The 22,167-nt window shown below is 36.1% G+C and overlaps 1 protein-coding gene across 13 annotated transcripts in view; it reads left to right on the top strand.

Annotated features, from left to right (window-relative positions):
- Nucleotides 1-22,167, top strand: part of CCDC171 (coiled-coil domain containing 171) — a 509,668-nt gene that overhangs the window by 220,974 nt on the left and 266,527 nt on the right. For all 13 annotated transcript variants that reach the window (XM_072655937.1, XM_072655913.1, XM_072655979.1 and 10 more), the window contains 2 exons: nt 17,547-18,051; nt 18,844-18,960. In XM_072655937.1, the coding sequence (XP_072512038.1) occupies nt 17,547-18,051; nt 18,844-18,960 (622 nt within the window). The remainder of the gene's footprint in view (nt 1-17,546; nt 18,052-18,843; nt 18,961-22,167) is intronic.

Genomic DNA, 22,167 nt, shown 5'->3' with positions numbered 1-22,167 from the left:
AAAATTGAAGTCATTCACCATAAACTCCCTTGTATCCCTCCCTTTTTTTTTTTTTTATCTTTGCTGGACATTCATCTAGATACCCTCTAATGGTAAATCTCTCTCAAGGTTTTCTCTTAGGCCCTCTTCTTTTTCTTCTATACTACGGCACTTGGTGATCCCGTCAGCTTCCCACATTTACTTACCATGCTTGTATTTGTCCTTTGTTTTCGAAGAGGACCATGACATCAGGAAAATGATAACATGACTTGCAGTTGACTTTGATTTGAGTGAGGGAGGGCTGTGCAAGGTCACCAAACTCACTTTCTCCTCCATAGCCATCTGGATCCAGTGACTTGATATTCATCAGGATGACTGGAGATAGCCCATTCCCATACTGATGATTCTCAGATTTACCTATCTTACCCTAATCTTTCTGCTGATCGCTAGTCTCACATATCCAGTGGCCTTTCAGACATCTTGAAATGGATTTAGACATCTTAAACTCGTTTAGTCTAAATCCAAACTCATTATCTTTCTCACTAAACCTTTCTCCTTCCTAACTTCCCTTCTATTGTAATGACATCCTCCTAGTCACTCAGGCTCACAATCTGGATGTCATCCTTAGCTTCTTACTGTCACGCACACATACATACATACATATGTACATACACACACACACACACACTCAAGTCTGTTGCTAAGGCCTGTCACTTTCGTGATTTTACCTTTGCTACATCTCTTGAATATGCCCCCTTCTCTCTTCTGACACTACTACCATTTTGGTGAGGGCTCTCATTACATAACTGGACTATTTCAATAGCCTGTTGGTTGGTCAGCCTACCCCAAATTTTCCTCACTCCAGTCCATCCTCCATTTAGCCACCAACATGATTTTCCTAAAGCACAGGTCCAGTCATGTCACCTCCCTACTCAATAAACTCCATTGGCACCCTGGTTCTATGGCCAAATATTAAATGTTGATTTGGCATTAAAAGCCCTTTCATGGCCAAGCCCCCTCCTTTTCCAATGTTTTTATATTTTGCGTAGATCATGCACTCTTCAGTCTAGTGACACTGGCCTCCTTGCTGTTACTTGAACGAGACACTCCATCTTTCAGGTCCAGTCATTTTCTCTGGCTCCCCTTCCTTTCCCTTCCCACCTCTGACATACCTGGAATGCTCTTTCTTCACGTCTCTGCCACTTGGCTTCCCTTGCTTCCTATTTTTTTTATTAAAAAATTATTTTCAGTTCAGGGAAGAAAACAAGTATTTCCATAACATGGTAAAATAAAAGAGATGATTGCACATGAAACTGCAAATCTATCAGGTACAACTTGGTATTTCCTCCAAATATACAACAAAGTTATCATGCAAATTTCTTTTTTTCTTCACCCTCCTACCCTAGAGATGGCTACCATTAGGCAAAAATAGATGTGTATGTGTACAGGTGTGTATATGTATATGTATGTATATATATATTATGTATGTTAAATTCTATATATACTTCTATTTATCAGTTCTTTCTCTGAATGCAGATAGCATCACTATTTATATGTCCTTTTAATTTGTGTATTTATAATAGAATGACTTAGTTGCTCAAAGTCGTTTTCAAAACAGTATTGCTGTTATTTTATACAACTTCCTCTTGGTTTTCCTCACTTTACTCTTCATCATTTCATGCAAGTCTTTCCATACCTTTCTGCGATCAATGAGTTTATCATTTCTTATGTTATGGTATTCCATCACAATCATGCACCAGAGTGTATTCAGCCATTCCTGAACTGATAGGGATTCTTGCAATTTCCAGTTTTTGCCACCACAAAGAGAGCTGTATCCTATTCTCATATAGAGTTATAATTACTATTTGTGAATTTCCCTCCATCTTATTTTAACTATTTTCTTTCTAAGCCTCTTTTTTACCCTATCCCTGCTACTTTATCTTCTCCCCCTCTTCTCCCAATTCCCACTTCACCCACCCCTCCAAGAGTCTTCCCATCCCCTACCCTGTGCCCCCTCAGTCTCAAACCACACACTCTCCAAGTACCCTTTCCCATCCTGTCCCCTCAGCCTTCTAAATCCCAGTCCTGTGATATACCTCTTTAGAATTCTCTCCCCTATTACATTCCCCAGTTTTCTCACCTCTCTACTTGTTTAGAAGATTTCTGCACCCTTCCAGATGAGAGTCCGGTTCCAGCATTGCCAGCCTTTCACCCCACTTTCTTCCTCTGTATTAATGCTTCTGTTCATGTCTCATTTTATAATAGAATTGCTCCTGTTTTCCTTTTCCTACCCAGTTTTGTTTTTTAGAATCACCCCATCATACACAACTCAGCCCCAACTGTTCTGTTGAACTACCTTAGTAATGATAACATTTTTAAGAATACTGATAACATTCCAATGATAAATGGTCAAAGGACACGAGTTGACAGTTTTCAGATGAAGAAATTAAAGCTATCTATATAGTCATGTGAAAAAATGCTCTAAATCACCATTGATTAGAGAAATGCAAATCAAAGCAACTCTGAGGTACCACTTCACACCTATCAGATTGGCTAACATGGCAAAACAGGAAAATGATAAGTATTAGAGAAGATGTGGGAAAATTGGAACACCAGTGCACTATTGGTGGAATTGTGAATTGATATAACCATTCTGGAGAGCAACTTGGAACTGTGCCCAAAGGGCTGTAAAACTGTGCATACCCTTTGACCCAGCAATACAACTTCTTGGTCTGTATGCCAAAGAGATCATAAAAATGGAAACATATGTACAAAAATATTTATAGTGACTTTTTTATGGTGGCCAAGAATTTGAAATTGAGGGGATGCCTAGCAATTGCATAATGGCTGACCAAGTTGTGGTATTATATAAATGTAATGGAATACTATTGTTCTATGAGAAAGGATGAACAGGTAGACTTAAGAAAAACTTGTAAAGGACTTACATGAATTGATACTGAGTGAAGTGAGTAGAATTAAGACATTTTTCACAGTAACAGGAACATTGTAGAATGACAAACTTTGACAGACTTCGCTCTTCTCAGCAATGCAAGGATCTAAGACAATTCCAAAAGACTCATGATGGAAAATGCTCTCCACATCCAGAGAAAGAATTATGGAATCTGAACGCAGATTGAAGCATACTATTTTCCCTCTCTTTTTTTGTTTTGTTTCTTCTTTCTTATGATTTTTCTCTTTGGCTCTAATTTTTCTTTACAATATGACTAATGTGGAAATGTGTTTAATATGATTATACATGTATAGCCTATGTCAGATTGCATGCCATTTTGGGGAGAAGAGAATGGAGGGAGGGGGAGAAAGTTTAGAACACAAAATCTTTTAGAAGTGAATGTTGAAAACTAAAAATAGATAAATAAACTTTTAAAAAAGGGAGACTGATAACATTTTCATGTTTCAGTTTGACCTTAATGAGTGCCTTGTAATTATTCTTTAATGTTTTCTTCATATCTCTTCTGGATGTTTTATATACAACTTTTCAATGAGTTCCAGTCTTTTTGTTACAAATGCTTGAAAGTCTTTCAGTTTAATCAAATGCTCTTTTTTTTCCATTCAGGGTTATACTTAACTTTACTTGGTAAATTATTCTTGGATGCAACCCCAGTTCTTTTGCTCTTAGAAATATAATGTTCTAAGACCTCTGGTCCTTTAGAGTGGAATCTGCTAGGTCTTGTGAAATCCTGACTGTATTTCCACAATGTTTAAATTATTTTTTTTTCTTGTTGCTTGCAATATTTTCTCCTTAATTTGGGAGTTTTGAAACTTGGCGATGATATTCCTCTAAGTTTTCCTCCTGGGATCTTTTTCAGGTGGTAAATGGTAGATTTTTTTCTCTTTCTCCTTTACTCACTTTTTCAAGAATTTCAGGACAGTTTTCTTTAATAATTTCTCATAAGATTATGTCCATATCCTTTTTTTGTATCATAACTTTCAGGTATTCTTTGAAAAACAAACAGAATTTTATGTTTTATCTCTGACTTTATTAAATGGTTGTGAGGGAGATGATATGGTCAGCACAAAAGATCGCTTTGATATCTAACTGGAGGATAGACTTGCAGTAGGGAGACCAATCAGAAGGTTACTGTAATAATTCTTCATATAAGGTGACTTTGGCAAACACCTGAGTGATGGTATACCATGTCAGAAGAGAAGAGGGTGTATAAGAGAGACATTTCAAAGGTAAGATTGAAAGGAATTGGCAATAGATAATGTATGGGGCAGTGAGAGAGTAAGGAATCAGGGATGAATCTTAGGTTGTACAATTGGGTGACTGGGAGGATTATGGTGTCCTTGATAGTAATAGGAACTTCAGAAAGAGGGGAGAGTTGTGGTTTTTTGGGTTTTTTCTTTTTTAGTGGAGAGAGATTTTACTTTTAGACATGTTGAGTTTAACAGGTCTATAGAACATCCTATTCAAGATGTCCAAAAGGCAGCTGGTTGTGAGACTGCAGGTCAGCAGAAAGGTCAGGGGTAGATGAGTGGATTTAGAGTCCTGTACATAGAGATGATAATTCAGTCCATGGGAATGGGTAACATCAGCAACTGAAATACTATAGAAGAAGAAAAGAAGAGAGCCTAGGACTTGGGGGACACTGCTTAGTATGCATAACCTGGATAAAGATATAGCAAAGGAGACTGAGAGTTGAGACTTAGAGATCAGATAGGGAGGATGGAGGAGATATCAAGGAGAAGAAGGGAATCCCCAGTGTCAGAGGCTGAGGAGGTCAAGAGGATGAGGCCTGAGAAAAGATCATTGGTGACTTTGGAGAGGGCAGCTTCAGCTGAGTTAAGTTAGAGGCCACAATACTTAGAGAAAAGGAAGTGTAGGCACCACTTGTAGATGACATTCTCAAGGAGTCTAGTTATGAAAGGGAGAAGAGATAGCGCAATGTTGTGTTGTTCTGTCTTTTGTTTTCAAAGAGGACCAATGACATCAAGGGTGATGACTTGCACGTTAATGGGATTTTAAGTGAGGCACAGGTGCAAAAATCATCAGCTTCACTTTTTTTTCTGGGTCATGGAAGTTCAGTGGCAAGAAAAAAACAAGAAGACTGGTGATGGCCCAGGATTCAGTTAATGACTTTTGGAGTCTTCTGTACCTGACTAAACTCTAAGTACTTCACAGTTCCTGCCTTCAGCTGCCTTCATGGCCGTTAAAGCACATTGTTCTCATCTGCCCATTCAGCTGGTGGAAATCTTCCCATACTGAGGTAAACATCCCATAACTCACTGGCAGGTTTCATATGTGTTGGGTACCTTCACCTTGGCTTAGCTCATCTGTTGAGATGGTTTCATGGGGATGTAGCTGCTGTCCATACTGCAGCTTCCTGGAGCCACAGTTTAGAGATGGATGAGTCAGATGGATACCAAAGGAGGATGAGCAGCCCTAAAAAAGGGTTCAGTAACCCCTCACACTGGAGATGCTAGTCCTCCCTAAACACTCTATGACCTTTGTAGGATTGTAACTGTCAGAAATTGATGGGTTACAAAAAGATTTTTTTTTTTGATGATGGAGAGGCATTTACATCTTTATATTGCAGCAAGGAAAAAGGCAATAGACAGGGAAAGATTGAAGATTAGTGAGAAAATGGAGGTGATAGAGGGGCAGTCTGCAACAGTGAGCTAGATTGCAATCCCTTGTGCATGTGAAAGAGCTTGCCTTGGCAAAGAGAAGGGCCACTTCTTCTTATGATATAGGAATGTGACAGGGAAAATGGTAGAAGCCATCTGAACACTTGACCATTACCTCATCAGTACTCACTGCTCCTGTGGTCGTTTTCTCCCTTTGATTGGAGAAGGTAGACCTTAGAGAATTCCTGCAAGGCTCCTAATTTGAGGACACTTCAGCCAGCCATCTCTTCATTTCACACATAGCTGCATTCCTCTAGACTTCATTGGGCTCCATGGAACCTCATCATCCTTCAAGATCACATCATTTCTGAAAGTCATACCTATTCAATATCCCCTGCCCTTGCAGCCCTTCTCTCCCTCTGATTCAGGAGGGTAGAGGGTAGACCGTGTTAGACTCCTCCCAGATGCTTTATTTAAGGAGGAGGCCATCTCTTCATTTCCTGTCTGCCTGAACTCCTTTGGACTTTATCATTGCCCCCCTCTCCATCTCTCCATGTCTAGTACCTTTCATCCCTTTTCAGCTTCTTTGTATGTGTTACCTTCCAACATTAAGACTGTGGGCTCTGTGAGGGCAGGGAATATTTTTTCTTTACTTTGTATCCCCAGCTCTTCACATGGTGTCTGGCACATAGTAGGCACTTAATAAATATTTGTCCACTTAGTGACTGATTGATATATGATGAGGAGGTGAGGCAATGAGGCAGTGCTATGTGAGTAACCTCAGTTTTTTCCAGTGAAGATACTCAAGTGAGTGAGAAGGGGGAGCAAGTGCTATAGGAGATTTGAGGAAAGATGAAAAGATTTTGGAGAACTTATATGGTGAGTGGAATAGGACTCAATTAGAACTTGTCATTTTCCTTGTGTTTCATTTCTTGCAGCCATTTATGTTATTTGACATATTCCACGTCTTCTTCCTTCCGGGTATTCATTCTCTCTTGTCCCTGATTTTTTTTAACTTGTCAGCCCTCTATAGGGCTGACAAAGATTTTGATAGATGTTGAAATGGTTATTTTGTCCTGTATGCTCCCTTGACTCCTTTTATGATCTTATTCTTCTGACTTTTACTTTCTGTTGATGTTTAAGGAAAACTAGAATTTCTGATATTATTATTTTTACATTTATTTTTTCTCACATTTAATTGGGCAGTATCATGTAAAAATTTTCTATTCCATGTACCAGCTAGATATTTGTGTAATGTTCCAATATTTTTTCCACAGATCTTCACTCTTTTCAGTTATGGTGTTTGATACTTGCCCTTATTAGTATTCCTTTTTAGTATTCTTCCTGTGGTTTGAATGGTGTTGGCTGCTATATATAATATTGTTTGGAAGACCTGCAATGTTTTTATACTGTTTTCAAGTACCATAGAAGAATTCTATGTAGAATTCAATGTGGAATTTTTTTTTACAATATGCTTTCTCAGTGCTAACAGGATTCATGACCTCTGAAAGTGAAACAGTTCTTTGGAATTTCACTCTCTCTATACATGCCCATACCCTTTTCAAAATCATTTGAGGGGGAGGAACCAAGATGGCAGAGTAGAAAGACACACATATGCTAGCTCTGAACCCACAGCCCATAAATTAACTGTAAAGAAGAACTCCCAACAAATTCTAGAGCAGCAGAAGCCACAGAACAATGGAGTAGAGGAGATTTCTGTTCCAGAGAGACCTGAAAAACTGACCCGAAAAGTCCCTTGCGCACCGGACCTGGAGCAGAGCCCAGCCCTACCTTGGCCACGCAGCACCCAGAGGAGCAGATCCGAGCAGGCTTCAGGGACTGAATCTGCAGCAGCTGCGCAGGTCCCTCCACCCACAGGCACCAAAGGTCAGTGAGAGAGTCTTTTTGGGTAGCGGAGAGAGGAGTGGGGTGTCCACATAACTCAGGCCCCCTTGGGAGGCAGCAGTGGAGGCGACAGCAGACAGGGGCTCCCAAAGCAGACAGGAGCTCAGATCCATTGTTGAAGGTCTCCACATTAACCCCGTGAGGGAACTGAGCCCAGTGAGGCTGCCCTGCCCCCACTTGAGCACCTGAACTTTATCTCACACTGAACAGCAGCCCCACCCCCACTGAAAGCCCTGAGGCTGGGAAGCAGCATTTGAATCTCAGACCCCAATCCCTGGCTAGGCGGATCTGGAGGCTAGGTAGGTGTGAAGAGAAAGCTCAGAAGTCAAGTCACTGGCTGGGAAAATGCCCAGAAAAGGGAAAAAATATAAGACCATAGAAAGTTACTTTCTTGGTGAACAGATATCTCCTCCCATCCTCTCAGATGAGGAAGAACAATGCTTACCATCTGGGAAAGACATAGAAATCAAGGCTTCTGTATCCCAAACAGACAAAATAAATATTCAATGGGCTCAGGCCATGGAAGAGCTCAAAAAGGATTTTGAAAATCAAGTTAGAGAGGTGGAGGAAAAACTGGGAAGAGAAATGAGAGAGATGAAAGAAAAGCATGAAAAGCAGATCAACACCCTGCTAAAGGAGACCCCCAAAAATGCTGAAGAAAATAACACCTTGAAAAATAGGCTAACTCAATTGGCAAAAGAGGTTCAAAAAGCCAATGAGGAGAAGAATACTTTCAAAAGCAGAATTAGCCAAATGGAAAAGGAGGTTCAAAAGCTCACTGAAGAAAATAGTTCTTTCAAAATTAGAATGGAACATATGGAGGCTAATGACTTTATGAGAAACCAAGAAATCACAAAACAAACCAAAAGAATGAAAAAATGGAAGATAATGTGAAATATCTCATTGGAAAAACAACTGACCTGGAAAATAGATCCAGGAGAGACAATTTAAAAATTATGGGCCTACCTGAAAGCCATGATCAAAAAAAGAGCCTAGACATCATCTTTCATGAAATTATCAAGGAAAACTGCCCTGAGATTCTAGAACCAGGGGGCAAAATAAGTATTCAAGGAATCCACTGATCACCTCCTGAAAGAGATTCAAAAAAGAGAAACTCCTAGGAACATTGTGGCCAAATTCCAGAGTTCCCTGGTCAAGGAGAAAATATTGCAAGCAGCTAGAAAGAATCAATTCAAGTACTGTGGAAATACAATCAGGATAACACAAGATCTAGCAGCTTCTACATTAAGGGATCAAAGGGCATGGAATAGGATATTCCAGAAGTCAAAGGAACTAGGAGTAAAACCAAGAATCACCTACCCAGCAAAACTGAGTATAATACTTGAGGGGAAAAAATGGTCTTTCAATGAAATCGAGGACTTTCAATCATTCTTGATGAAAAGACCAGAGCTGAAAAGAAAATTTGACTTTCAAACACAAGAATGAAGAGAAGCATGAAAAGCTAAACAGTAAAGAGAAGTCATAAGGGACTTACTAAAATTGAACTGTTTACATTCCTACATGGAAAGACAATATTTGTAATTCTTGAAACTTTTCAGTATCTGGGTAGTGGGTGGGATTACACACACACACACACACACACACACACACACAGAGCACAGAGTGAATTGAATAGGATGGGATCATATCTTAAAAAAATGAAATTAAGCGGTGAGGAGGAGAACGGGAGAAATGGAATGGGGCAAATTATCTCTCATAAAAGAGGCAAGCAAAAGACTTTTTAGTGGAGGGAAAAAGAGGGGAGGTGAGAGAAAAACATGAAGTTTACTCTCATCACATTCCACTAAAGGAAAGAATAAAATGCACACTCATTTTGATATGAAAACCTATCTTACAATACAGGAAAGTGGGGGAGAAGGGGATAAGCAGGGTGGAGGGGATGATGGAAGGGAGGGCAATGGGAGGAGGGAGCAATTTGAAGTCAGCCCTCTTGGGGAGAGACAGGATCAAAAGAGAGAATAGAAGCATTGGGGGGCAGGGTAGGATGGAGGGAAATATAGTTATTCTTACACAACACTATCATGGAAGTAATTTGCAAAACTACACAGATATGGCCTATATTGAATTGCTTGCCTTTCAAAGGGAATGGGTGGGGAGGGAGGAAGAGAAGTTGGAAGTCAAAGTTTTAGGAACAACTGTCAAGTTCTGTTCTTGCTACTAGGAAATAAGAAAGGGGTATAGAAAGTTATCTGGCCCTACAGGACAAAAGAGAAGATGGGGACAAGGGAATTGAGGGATGATAGAAGAGAGGGCAGATTGGTGATAGGGGCAATTAGAATGCTCGGTGTTTTGGGGTGGGGGGAGGGAACAAATGGGGAGAAAATTTGGAACCCAAAATTTTGTGAAAATGAATGTTAAATGTTAAATAAATAAATTAAAAAAATAAAAAAAAAATCATTTGTGAAACGGTTTTTGTCATCTGCTTCATTATTTGGCATAATTTCTGGAGTTTATCTTAACTGATCTTTTTCAATGACCTAAATTGCTTCCAATTTTCTCTCTTTAGGTTTTAGAAATGTCTCAGTTCATATTTTCTAGGGTTAAAGATGTAATTATTTTTTATTAATGCCCTATGTGAGTTTGCAGCGCATTGTTGTATGACTTAGAGCTGAAGTTACCATTGGAAAAAAATGGTATAAAATCCTTGTCAGTGGCTGACAAGATGTTTGCAGTTTTGTTGTGAATTTTTTTCTGGCCTGCAATGAAAAGATTCCCATTTTTAGTCAATTTTGTGTGCATTTGTGGTTTGCACACTTTAATGATCAGGGTCATTTACACTGAAGCATATATAGTAGGTAAGATATTGATATTGCTAATTTCTTCTGGCACCATGCCTTTTTATAATACTAACACACTAAGCAACTCCATTGAATTCACTGTCCTTGTTAGGCTGATAATCACAATGGTTTTGAGTATGACAGTCTGTAACCTTATATTGTCGTCATCATTGTGACTGGGGTGCTCACCCTGTGCAGAGTGTCACCAGACCCCAGTAATCTGGGGTTCCAAAATTCCTCCTAGACCTTTGCAGGTTCTATAAAAATCATAGGACACCTTACTTTTGCTGGCATTCCTTTACTCCCATGGATAAGGGATTTGAATTAATCAAAATTATTATTCTCTTCATGTACAAGAGAGGCAATGTCATGTAGTAGAGAAGAGAACTAGCCTCTAAATCAGAAAGACCTCGATTCAAATCCTACCTTTAAACCATGTGGTCTTTTAATCCTGGGCAAGTCATTTGACCTCTCAGTGCTGTAGACAGTTCTCCAAATCTGTCGTTTGAGGAGAAGTTGCCTAGTTGAATTGGTAATGGGAAATTACTCACCTGCAGTTTCCTTAATGAAATCACAGATCTATGCCCTTTATCTTATTGTATATATGTATGTATGTATGTATGTATGTATGTGTGTATGTATATATATATATAAAATCATCAGAGAGTCACTAGGGAAAAGTACATGAATTTATATCATGCTAAAAATGAACTTGCTCATTGTTTGGATACTTTTCCAAAATGGTTTATTTTAACTCAGAAACAGTAATACTATAGGGAAATCAAATTAATTCATTTTACTATTTCAGAATGTATAAATAATTGCATTAAAAGCTAGGTGGTATATGCAAGGTATAATATTTGACACAAAAGCTTTTGAAGTATAGGTAACATTAAAACTTCAGTTTGAAATATCAACCTAAATGGCAAAGATTGTATCATCAGACTGGTAAAAAAAGACCTCTATGCCTTATTGGATTTTCTAATTTTTAAACTTCTGTTCTTGAAGTTCATGAAATGTTGTATCCTTGTTAAAGCACCCCTTAAAGGTGGTGAATCTTCCTTTAAAGGAACTGAATCTACAAACTTTAAAAAAAAGTTTTAACAATACCACCCCAAAGATATAGCAGTAATAGAAGTTATAAACACAGCCTGGTGATGGTGGACTCATACTTAATGTAATGTCTTTTTTGTTTTATTGTTGATGGTTATTGCTACCTCTTAGCATCTTTTTTATTGATAATAAAGTCTGCAGTTTTAAAAGAAGCCTTTGTTTTTCTCTCTTCTTTATATCTTGAAAATCAGTTCATCAGTGCTCTCAGAGCGATCTGCCCACAGTGTAGAACTCCTCTGTATGTTTAATCTGCGTTCTTTTTTTCTAGAAAAAAAGAATTATTTCCCCTCCTTTCAATTTTCCTTTCCTTTCCTTTCCCCTGGGTAAAAAAAGAAGAAAAAAAAATCTTTGCAGCAAATAAACATAGTCATAAAAAACAAACTTCCATCCAGAAAGGTATGTATCATCCTGCAACCTAAGACTTTTGTAGCTCTATGAAGTAATTCTTTGGTAGTTTGATTGGTATGACATGGAATAACTACACTGGTTTAGGTAATGTTGTCATTTATATTATATTGGTTCACCTATCCTTGAGCAATTTTTTATTTCTTCAGTCATTTAGGTTTATATTTCTGGAAAAAGTGTCTTGTAGTTATAGTCATATAATTCCTGTGTGTTTCTTGGCAGGTAGAATCCCACAGACTTTAGGTATTCTGTAGTTATTTAAAATAGAATTTCTCATGCTATCTTTTTCTGTTGTGATCTCTTGGTAGCATATAGAAATGCTGATGATTTATAGATTTATATTCTGTAACTTTGCCAGCTTTATTTCATTTATTACTTAACTCTAGGTTTTCTAAGCAAACCATTATTGCATCTACAAAAAGAGATAATTTTGTCCTTTTTCTGCCTGTGCTTATTCCCCCAATTTTTTCTTGTATTATTGCTAAAGACAGTATTTCCATAATTATATAACACAGCAGTGATAACAATGCTCAGTAAAGGCCACTGAAGAAAGGGTTAAAATTAATTGAGGCTAAATAACAATACTAAGGAATTGGTGGGTTAAGGAAGAAATCATAAAAAGAATGGAAAATTTCATTAAAGGTAATGACTACAATGAGCTTTGCTTTATACTTGATCTTATTGAATAGATCTCTGCTTTGTCTACAATACAAACAATCCTGGCTTTTGGTTTCAGTATATATCATTTTTCACATTAAAGAAATGTTCATTACTCCTATCTTTTCTATTTTTTAAAAAATAGGAATGGGTATTGTATTTTGCTAAAAGCCTTTTCTTAATCTATTGATATAATCACATGATATTTTTGTTATTAATATGGCCTATTATATTAATGTTTTTTTCCTAATATTGAACTAACTTGCATTCCTTATATAAGTGTAGTCTGGTAATAGTATATTATTTTTGATATGTTGCTATAGCCACTTTGCTAGTATTTAAATTTTTTTATCAGCATTAATTTGTCATTGTCATAGTTCCCAGCATTATAATTTAATTAATACTTGTGGAGTTTAAACTATACTTCTTAATCCTAATATCACAAAGTCCCTGTATTTCCTCAATGTCACAAAGTGTCACAAAATAAAACATGTGAAAAATAACTCGCTATTTTTTACTCTTTCAATAACTTTTTCATAATAACCAAAAGGTCATTGATATTTATGAATTGTTGTAGAAGCAATATTAAGGAAGGAATGAACTTGGAGATAGCAAGTCTGGGGTAAAAGAGTAAATGCTTTCCTCTCATATTCTAGCCAGTGGCAAGAAAAAACTAACCCCTTACCTAAAGAGACATGTTTTCCTCTCATCCCCATGCTACTGATAATTGTGGCCTTTGGTTATGAACACAACCATTTTTGGTTTTGAACAAAACTATTTGGAAAATATTATCAATGAGAACTGCATTTTAACAGCAATGCTGTAATGATGATCAGCTATGAAAAACTTGACTAGTCTGATCATTGTAATGATCTAAGATAATTCCAAAGCACTCATGATGAAAACCTTTCTCCATCTCTAGAAAGAGAACTTATGAGGCAGCACAGTGGATAGAATGCTGGGTCTGAAGTCAGGAAGACTCATCTTTCTCAATTCAAATCTGGCCTCTGACACTTACTAGCTGTGTGACCACTGGCAAGTCACTTTATCTTGTTTGTCTCAGTTTCCTCATCTGTAAAATGAGCTGGAGAAGGTTAAATGACAAACCACTTCATTAACCACTCCAGTATCTTTGCCATGAAAACCCCAAATCAGGTCATAAAGAGTTGGACACTACTGAAATTGACTGAAGAACAACATGATGAAAAAATTCTGTCCACCTCCAGAGACAAAACTTATGAACACCAAGTACAAATTGAAACATAATTTTATTATTTTTCATTTTTTTGATATGGCCAATATATAAATAAGTTTTGCATGATTTCACATGTATAATTAATATCATATTGCTTGTCTTCCCAGTGGGAGTGGGAGGGGGTGAGGGGAAGGGAATTTGGAACTTAAAATTTAAAAAGAAAATTATGTTAATAATAATAAATTTAAAATATATTTTAAAAAGAGTACCTTGTACCTTATGGTACTACAAGGAAAAAACTAGGTTGAATAAAATGATAAGATCAAAAAACAAGTGAAGGTAGCATGAGAGATAACATGTACATATATACATATATGCACATATATACAAAAATATAGACAAAATTTTACTAATATATATTGATGTTACTTGTTATACATTAACATATGACATAAATACTATAAAATTACATAAAAAACAATGAACATATATCTTTAGAATAGTGTGTTTATTTCTGTGTGTAAGTGTGTATGTGTGTGTTTTAAGGGTATTGTTTAGTTGAAAACATTTCTGCTCAAGACATAATTAATCTCTTAATATTTAAGTAGGGGGTTGACTGCAAAGCAATTAAGAGTTCACCTTTATGTTCCCTTATCCAGCTGCTGCCAATCTGTCCATTTTATTCTCTCAGGTTTCCTTTAGTTTTTTGTTTATTCCAATTCAACTTCTAGAATTAGTTTGGGAGAGGATTTGGACTTTTAATGGGACTGAATTCACGTATATTATTCTTCTGATTTTTTTTCTTAAAAGTCGACATTAGTTATGAGTAGGGGATTAATCTGTATGAAGATTTGAGTCCTAGACCAATGCAACCTCTGCCAGTTTTCATTAAGCTTTGTGATTTTCCTTGTTGGATTATGATTTTTAATGCTGCATTTTGCTATTCAGAGTCAAATTCCATTTTGTATTCAGCAAACAAAAGAAAATATGTGATGTGAAGGTGTGGTCTCCCGCAGAGAGTGATTTGTAAAAGCCTGTTTGTTCCCACCTCATATTTTCATCAAGGAAGCCCTTGATGTATATGTAGATCATTTTCATGAGGATGAGAAAGAAAAATAGGGGTCAGTAGTTGATGTTCTTATAATTGCACTTAGGGCAAATGATATTATTTGTGATTCTATTCTAGAATTTTTGTCTTTCCCAAGCTATCTTGTAGGAAAGCAATCCAGCGATGCTTTCAAGATTGCCTTCTCCAGCATGGTTGTCTTCATGGTCTGCTTTCTAGCACTGTTTGTTGCTTCTTGTGTGCTGTGTCACCTTTTCCTTTTTAATGTATGAGATATCAGGACCTGAGGTGTTAGTGTGTAAATTTATTGAAGAAGTAAACATCAAGTAAAAGCATCAACAGAGTTGGTCTATTTTCTTGTCTTTTCCTCTTGTCAGTTTAATCCATTAATACTCTTGAAACGATATGGTTCAGTTGGGTCTCATTTCTATTGCCTTGTTTTTGCTTCACTGCTGTTCATTTTTATGAGGCAGTACTACTGCTCATCATCTACAAACATCTTGGTCCAAAGTGTTTGACAAATGAATTTTCATTCTCACTTAGTCTTATACTTGGCTGCTACTCTCTTCTTGTCAAAGATTTGAGGCCTTTCATGAATATGTTGAAATTGTTAGAGATTTGATGATGTGTAGTCACAGATAAAACACTGTTAGATGACTCCTTGCTTATTAATATCAAGTGGGAAATAGATTAGGGAGACTTGCCACTGCTGTGGAGAATGTCTTCTAGTTCAGTTGAATGAGGGATTTTTTAAAATTCTAATTTTAAAAAAAATTAATTTATTTTTAGTTTTCAAGATTCACTTCCATAAGATTTTGAGTTCCAAATTTTCTTCCCTTCCCTCTCTTCCCCCACTGCAAGATGGCATGCAATCTGATATAGACTCTACTTATACATTCATATTAAACATATTTTCACCGTAGTCACGTTGTAAAAAAGAATTAGAACCAGTGGGAAGAAGAGAGATTCTTTTTATATAAGCTCTCCAGATACTCTTTGCAGATCATGTTATGCTGATTGCAACTGCACCTAAAATATTACAGGGCCTTTTTAAATGAGATGATAGGATCATGGTATTATAGATTTCCAGGATTACTCAAATTGTCTTTAATGGATAAAAAACTGCTTTTTATTCAGACTGTGCCATGTAGATAGATGTCCAGTTCATTGAGTTAGTATGTCAGTGCATGTAGCTTGAATAGGCTCTGAAGGTGGACAGTGAGCTTGGCTCATACTTGAAAAGGAGTAAAAAAGCAGGCTGAATTACATTTCAGAAGTTGTGCAAGGTTTCCTCACAGTCACAGACTGCTCAGCACACGTGTGCTCCTTGTGATGCTGGAGAGCACAAGTCTTAGATCATTTTAATCTCCAATAAATAAAAGATAGACAAGGGCACCATGTGGGGTACAAGTAGGGCACAGCCTATTTCCAGGAATGTCCTATGTGCAAGTGGTACCTTAATGGATGTTACTGTAGAAATGTAATGGGAAAGGAAAGGTGCTGGTCATATGGTTAGAATGAGATGGACAACCCAAGTGTTGCACTAAAAACTGTCCAATGCATAAAGACACAGAGGAAGGTTTCCAGTTCTTTGGATCCTCAGTGGAGTATCTAAGTGTCCACGAACAAGAATTTCAGAGGATAAGAAGGCATGGATGGTTTGTAATCTTGCACCATTAGAGGAAATACATCAATGAGATGAGAGTCTTAGTTTGATTTATTAGAGGTTAGAAACTCAACTTATGATTATACAGTATTCAACAGAAAAATAAATTGAAATCTAAATTTGATAAAATATGTTTCTTCTTCAGTAATTCCTTGATGCTTAGGCCAAAAACTTCTGGGAAATGGGGATGAATTGCAAATAATTAAAAGTGGTCTTTATATTTCAGATTTCTTTTCATTTTAATTGAGAAAAGTTTGGGAAATTTATATGCTTTTTGACCTAAAAGAGAAATGATAAGGTACTTGATATAATAATTTCCTTTGTTTTTGATCTGCTGGGGAACTTCAAGTTCTATATCTTGTCCCTTCTCCCTGTTATCCCCACTCCTTGTCTTGTCTCCTGCTCCAGGCAGGTGATAATGTAACCAAAGGAAGGAATGAGCTAGGTATTAGCTAATCTGGTATAGACAAGCAGCATGGTCTTTCCTTTTTCTGTGCCAGCAAGGAACAAGGATCCAGTTCCTACATAATTTCAAAATTTAAACCTTTTTTTGTCTGAATGAAATAATATTCCACATAAGAAAGCCACTACAGGAAGCATAGTTACTATTTGAAGCAGGAATGTTAGGTAGTGAGGGATAAGCAAATGGGAGACATTATTCAGAAAAAAATTTCTTTTCAAAATAACAGGAACTCATTCATTTAGTTACTGAAGTTGGCATAGCATTTCTTCACAATAACCTTGTGAAGTGTATAGTACAAATATTGTTCTCATAAATATTATTTATAGATAAGAATGTGGGTCAGAGAGCTGGGATTTGAACCTAGGTTTTCTGACTGTGTCCAGTGATCTTTTCACTATATATCATGCTGGTATGTCTATGTATAAATCTAGAAAAATTATGAGTATTTTGTAATTTCAATATTCAACTTTATGTTGAATCTTTTTTCAGGTGACTTTAAAATCAAATTCTATAATGAGAAAGTTGTTTCCTTTTTTTGTTATCATTTATTGTTTTAATTGTTTTAATGCTTGTATTTCTTATAAGAAGAAGGAAAAAATCTTGGCAAAGATTTTAATGTCTTATGTGTAACAGGAATTGAATAAATGTATATTTTATCATTTGACATAGTTCTCATAAAATATTCTCATTAATACATTTTCTTTTTGTAGAAATATCAAGAAATTGCTGAAAAAAATATGGAAAAGTCAGCCCTTACAGAAAAATCCAATGAGCAGTTGACTCTTGAAAATTCACAGTGTAAAAATATGTTAGCTGAGACTCAAAAGGAACATACATCCCTACTGGCAGCCTGTGCACTAATGTCTGGTGCTCTCTATCCTTTATATGGTCGATCATGTGCCTTGTCAACACAAAGAGACTTTCTTCAGGATCAGGTTAACACGTACGACGTGCTCAAACAGGAAATTAGAGCTCTGGTTCAGGCTTTGTCTGACGTAGAGGAGAAGAAACAAAGTGAAGCCAAGTTGAAGAAAAAACATTTCAAAGGATTGATACGTGTATTCCGGAAAGGGGTTATTGCTGTTTTGGCAGCGAAAAGACTTGAGATTCTTGGCCAAAAGTGTGGCTCTCTTTTTACATGGATGGAGAGCTTCAAAGAAGGCATAGGGATCTTAGTATGTACAGGAGAACCCAAAGAGAACCGTAATTTGCCAAGTAAGATAATTAGTCCTTTCCCTCATGTACTTTGCCTGTAAGTGTAGTCTATGAATATTTATTCCTAATTGAAAACTATTTGAAATATACAAGAGTAGAATACTATATATGCTTATCTACATGTATGTGTATCTTAAAGTAGACCCCAAATATTTCCTGCATGTGAAGAGATAAAAATGTTGACTAAGTAGTCTTTGTCTCTTCGTAGTATGTTAAACATTACTATTGTTTCTTTGATGAGCCTTGCTACATTTGAATTAACTTTTCACTGGAAAGTGAAGTGATACAAAATTTTCAAAATTCTTCTTTATTTATGGTAATGATGCATTTTACAAAGTAATTTCAGTGAATTAAGGAAATCCAGATAATCTGCTCTGCGTAAAATGTCATGTATGTCATTTATATATTAATGTAATGTGTGCTTATTGAAATAAAAACTTGAAAAGCCAACTTGATTTTCCCAACTAACAATGTATTTGAAGGCATTTTTAGAGCAAAAAATAAACACTCCTCCGCACCCCTCCACCTTTTAAGAGATCTCTTACATAGCAGACTTAAGTGCTTTTCTTCTTTGTTCCCATCTGCACCTTTTTTGTGGCCTCATTTAATATTGAAGGCATAAATTGGTATGTGCCAACAGCATCTAAAATTTCTTGGAAGAACTTTAAACACTTGGAAAAATTTTATGTATATTTTAATCTCTTTCTAAAATAGTAGAATATCACTGTTATATTTAAACGTGAACTTTATCGTGTTTTGTGACATTTCACATTGGCTTTCTCTTCACCACAGGGCATCGAACAGACCAGATGCGTTGTCTTCAAGCAGTTAGTTGGCTTACTAGTTCTGAACTTCTTGCTGCAATAATCAGTTCTATGGCTGAGTTACAGGAGGTGGTTTATAAAACAGGTAATATATTTTCATCTCCTAAGAAAATCTTTTTCAAAGAAAATAACCAGAAATTCAACTAGATTTCAGTTCAATTCAAATTAAGTCCATTTAATAACCTTTTGTTTTCTTACAATGTTTGATTTTCCTTATGGAAAGGATAAAACATTTTGTTTTAACTCTCTCCTCAGCTTGCTTCTCAGATATGTCCTTCGATATATTTGGCAGTGTTTATTTCTGTTATTCTTTCTTTTCCTCATTTCTCCTCACAGCTCTAATTCCTAGAAGAGGATGAATTTATCACTTAGCTAGCCACCAGTTTTCTTTTAAATTTCAGCAATGTGGTTTTACTTGCATGTGTAGTTTAGTCAGTCAAAGTAGGCTGTTGCTCATTTTCACTGACAAATCAGCTGCAGTGAGCAGTTCTCAAAGTTGTTTGCAAATGTGTTTATAAAACAAACTATAAATCGAAAACATATGGAGTAGATTAATCTTATTGATATCAGTATTGATATTTAGTTATTTTAATTTCAGAAGCTTATAGGTTTTTCTATATTTGTCTTTGCCCTTTTGATGGCTTTACTTTGTATTTCTGTGTCCCTCAAAAAAGTAATTTAATTTATTTTGTTATTTGCAATACTTGTAGATAAATGTCCCTTAAAAAAATTGAATAAGAACATTGAATATGACATTTTTGGTGATGATGTTCTCATTAGCATAATCGACTATGACACTGAATGTGTTCTTGGTTCTAATTTTTGGAGGAAGGTAGATTTATTACTTAGCAAGTAATAATTATTGATAAATAACATGTGGGTCCTTTTTAAAGACAGTTATTGTGTCATCTTTCTCAATTTATGTATGCTATAAACATACATAGGTGATATTTAGATTACATATATTATGAATATATAGTTGATATATTCACAGTATGTTTCTATATTATGAACACACACACACAGCCCTATAAAGGTATTTCCAAAGTCATAGTTCTGAAATTGTTTTGACCAATAAAATCCATGTTATAAGTCTGTATGGTGTATCACATCTGATATTTTTAAGCAATAAAAGTCATTTGAATATATCCATTTTGGTGTTTGTACTTAAACATGTAAGCTTTATTACTTTGTAACTCTTCTTTAAGTAAACCTTTACAGGGAATTTTTTACTTTGGCATGTGTTTCAAATGAGTATAGTCTACATGTATCTCTATGAAAGGGCTAAAATTCTTTATTGTGCCAGTGAGCTATTTTTTAATATTTGACTTGGTATTTGGTGTTTGACTACTGTATTTTTTTTTCATTTTTCAATTTTTGAGTCTGGGAAAAGTGTTGATCAACATACACCTTATGAAAGTGGTACACTCAGCACAAAGTAGACACTAAATTTATTGAATTAAAACTAATTTTAAAAAATCATTGAATTATAAATTAATAAGTTGACTTCTTAAAGGAATTCATGTTATTTTGATGAAAGAAGCCATAAAATAGTACATTTCAAATACTATAAGGCAAGTATATTCAAGCTTCTTTTTAAATATACCTTATTTTAGAGGTATGTGTGACATAATTTGTTTGAAGTCAGTTTCTGCACACCAAGTAGAACTATGTGATACAGCTAACTTATGTCAAATAGGTCAATATCTTGACTTTAGCTATGGTACCCCCAATAGCAATATAATAGCAAACTGATTTTATTTATTATTGATTTTCTCCTCACAGATGATTTTTGTTTTAGACAAAATGAATTTGTATTGTCTATGGGATATCTAATTTGAGGTGTCTAATGGGCAATTGATTAAGCTTTAATGACTTATACGGCACTAAGATTTTTGGGATACTTGATATATCTGGGAATAATCTTCATAGATTTGATAATTGAACCTATCAGGATGATGAGATCTTCAGTATAGAGAAGAGAAGTGGGCACAAGACAGAATCTTGGGGGATGATTACAGTCAGCATGCGTGACCTGCATAAGAAAGTCAGACAGGTAAGAGAAGAATCCTGAAAGAATCATGTCAGGAAAATTCAGAAAGAAGAAAGTATTAAAGAGAAGATTTTTTATCAGCAATGTCAGTAGTTGCATATATTTGGTAGGTAGTAAACCATTTGTAATTTTGAATAGAATACTTTCAGTCTAATGATGAGATTAGAAATCAGATTACAAAGTGACAGTTTTTTAAGAATCAGGAAAATGGACATGTTTATTGGCAGCAGGGAAGCAGCCAATAGATAGAAAGATTAGGGATTAGAGAGTGGAGGCCTGATGAAATGGGATCGCTTGTGCATGTAGAGGGATTTGCTTTGACAAGGAAGAGGAGCATCTCTTCATGAGAGAGAAAAGTAAAGAAAGAGAGTGAGGGAAGAGGTCTGGGTGATATGAAATGTAGAAGAGGGAAAGGAACTCTCTGCAAATGTCCTGGATTATTTTGGTGAAGTACAGGGCCTGGTCCTCAGCTGAGTATGGTAGGTTGAAGAAGCATCATTGTAGATTTGAAGAGGGATGAAAGGTTTTGGAGTTGTTGATATGGTGAGTAGGAGAGTAACGAAGGTGTAACGGGATTGTCAGGCTATAGTGGAGTCCCAGTTAAGATTACATAACACATTTGTAGCAAGCCTGGTCAGTACAGCTTTTTTTATTTACTCCACTTTCTTTACCAGCATTTGAGTAGGAGAAAATGCAAGCTTGGGGTTTGGCAATGTACGATTTACAGCAGGACAAGGGAGCTGTGTACTGGAATGTAGAGCATAGTATAGAGTTGATTGGTTTCACCAAATTTTAGAGATCAGGAATGGATGAGAGTGCATCTAGTGTAGATGTGATGGTTTGGGAAAGAATTGATGGGCAGAGGGATAATGAAGATGAGGGTTATTTGTTTAAGGCTGAAAGACAGAATAATAAAAAATTATGATCAGATAAAGGGATTTGAATAACAAGCCAAAACTGTTTCTTGAAAGTGGTATGGGTAAATAATTTGACACTGGAAATGATAATTTTGTTTTTAGACTTCAGGGAAGGGACCTTAACTATTGTGGGATTCTGTCTCTCTGTTTGTTAAGTGTGAATCAGTTCCCGAGAGCAATTTGTGAAACTCCAAAGATTTCCAGTGAGTTTGGATGTTCAGTGGTGGAAGAATGAATACCCACAGCTTACTATTCACCTGCTAGCCCTGTAAATTCAAGAATGAAGAATAAATGCAAGACAGCTGTCATTATTGCATTTTTA

This window comes from Notamacropus eugenii, chromosome 1 (genome assembly GCF_028372415.1).
Source record: "Notamacropus eugenii isolate mMacEug1 chromosome 1, mMacEug1.pri_v2, whole genome shotgun sequence".
NCBI lineage: Eukaryota > Metazoa > Chordata > Mammalia > Diprotodontia > Macropodidae > Notamacropus > Notamacropus eugenii.
Note: the sequence above shows the minus strand (reverse complement) of the source record. Positions and strands in the feature narration are given on the sequence as shown.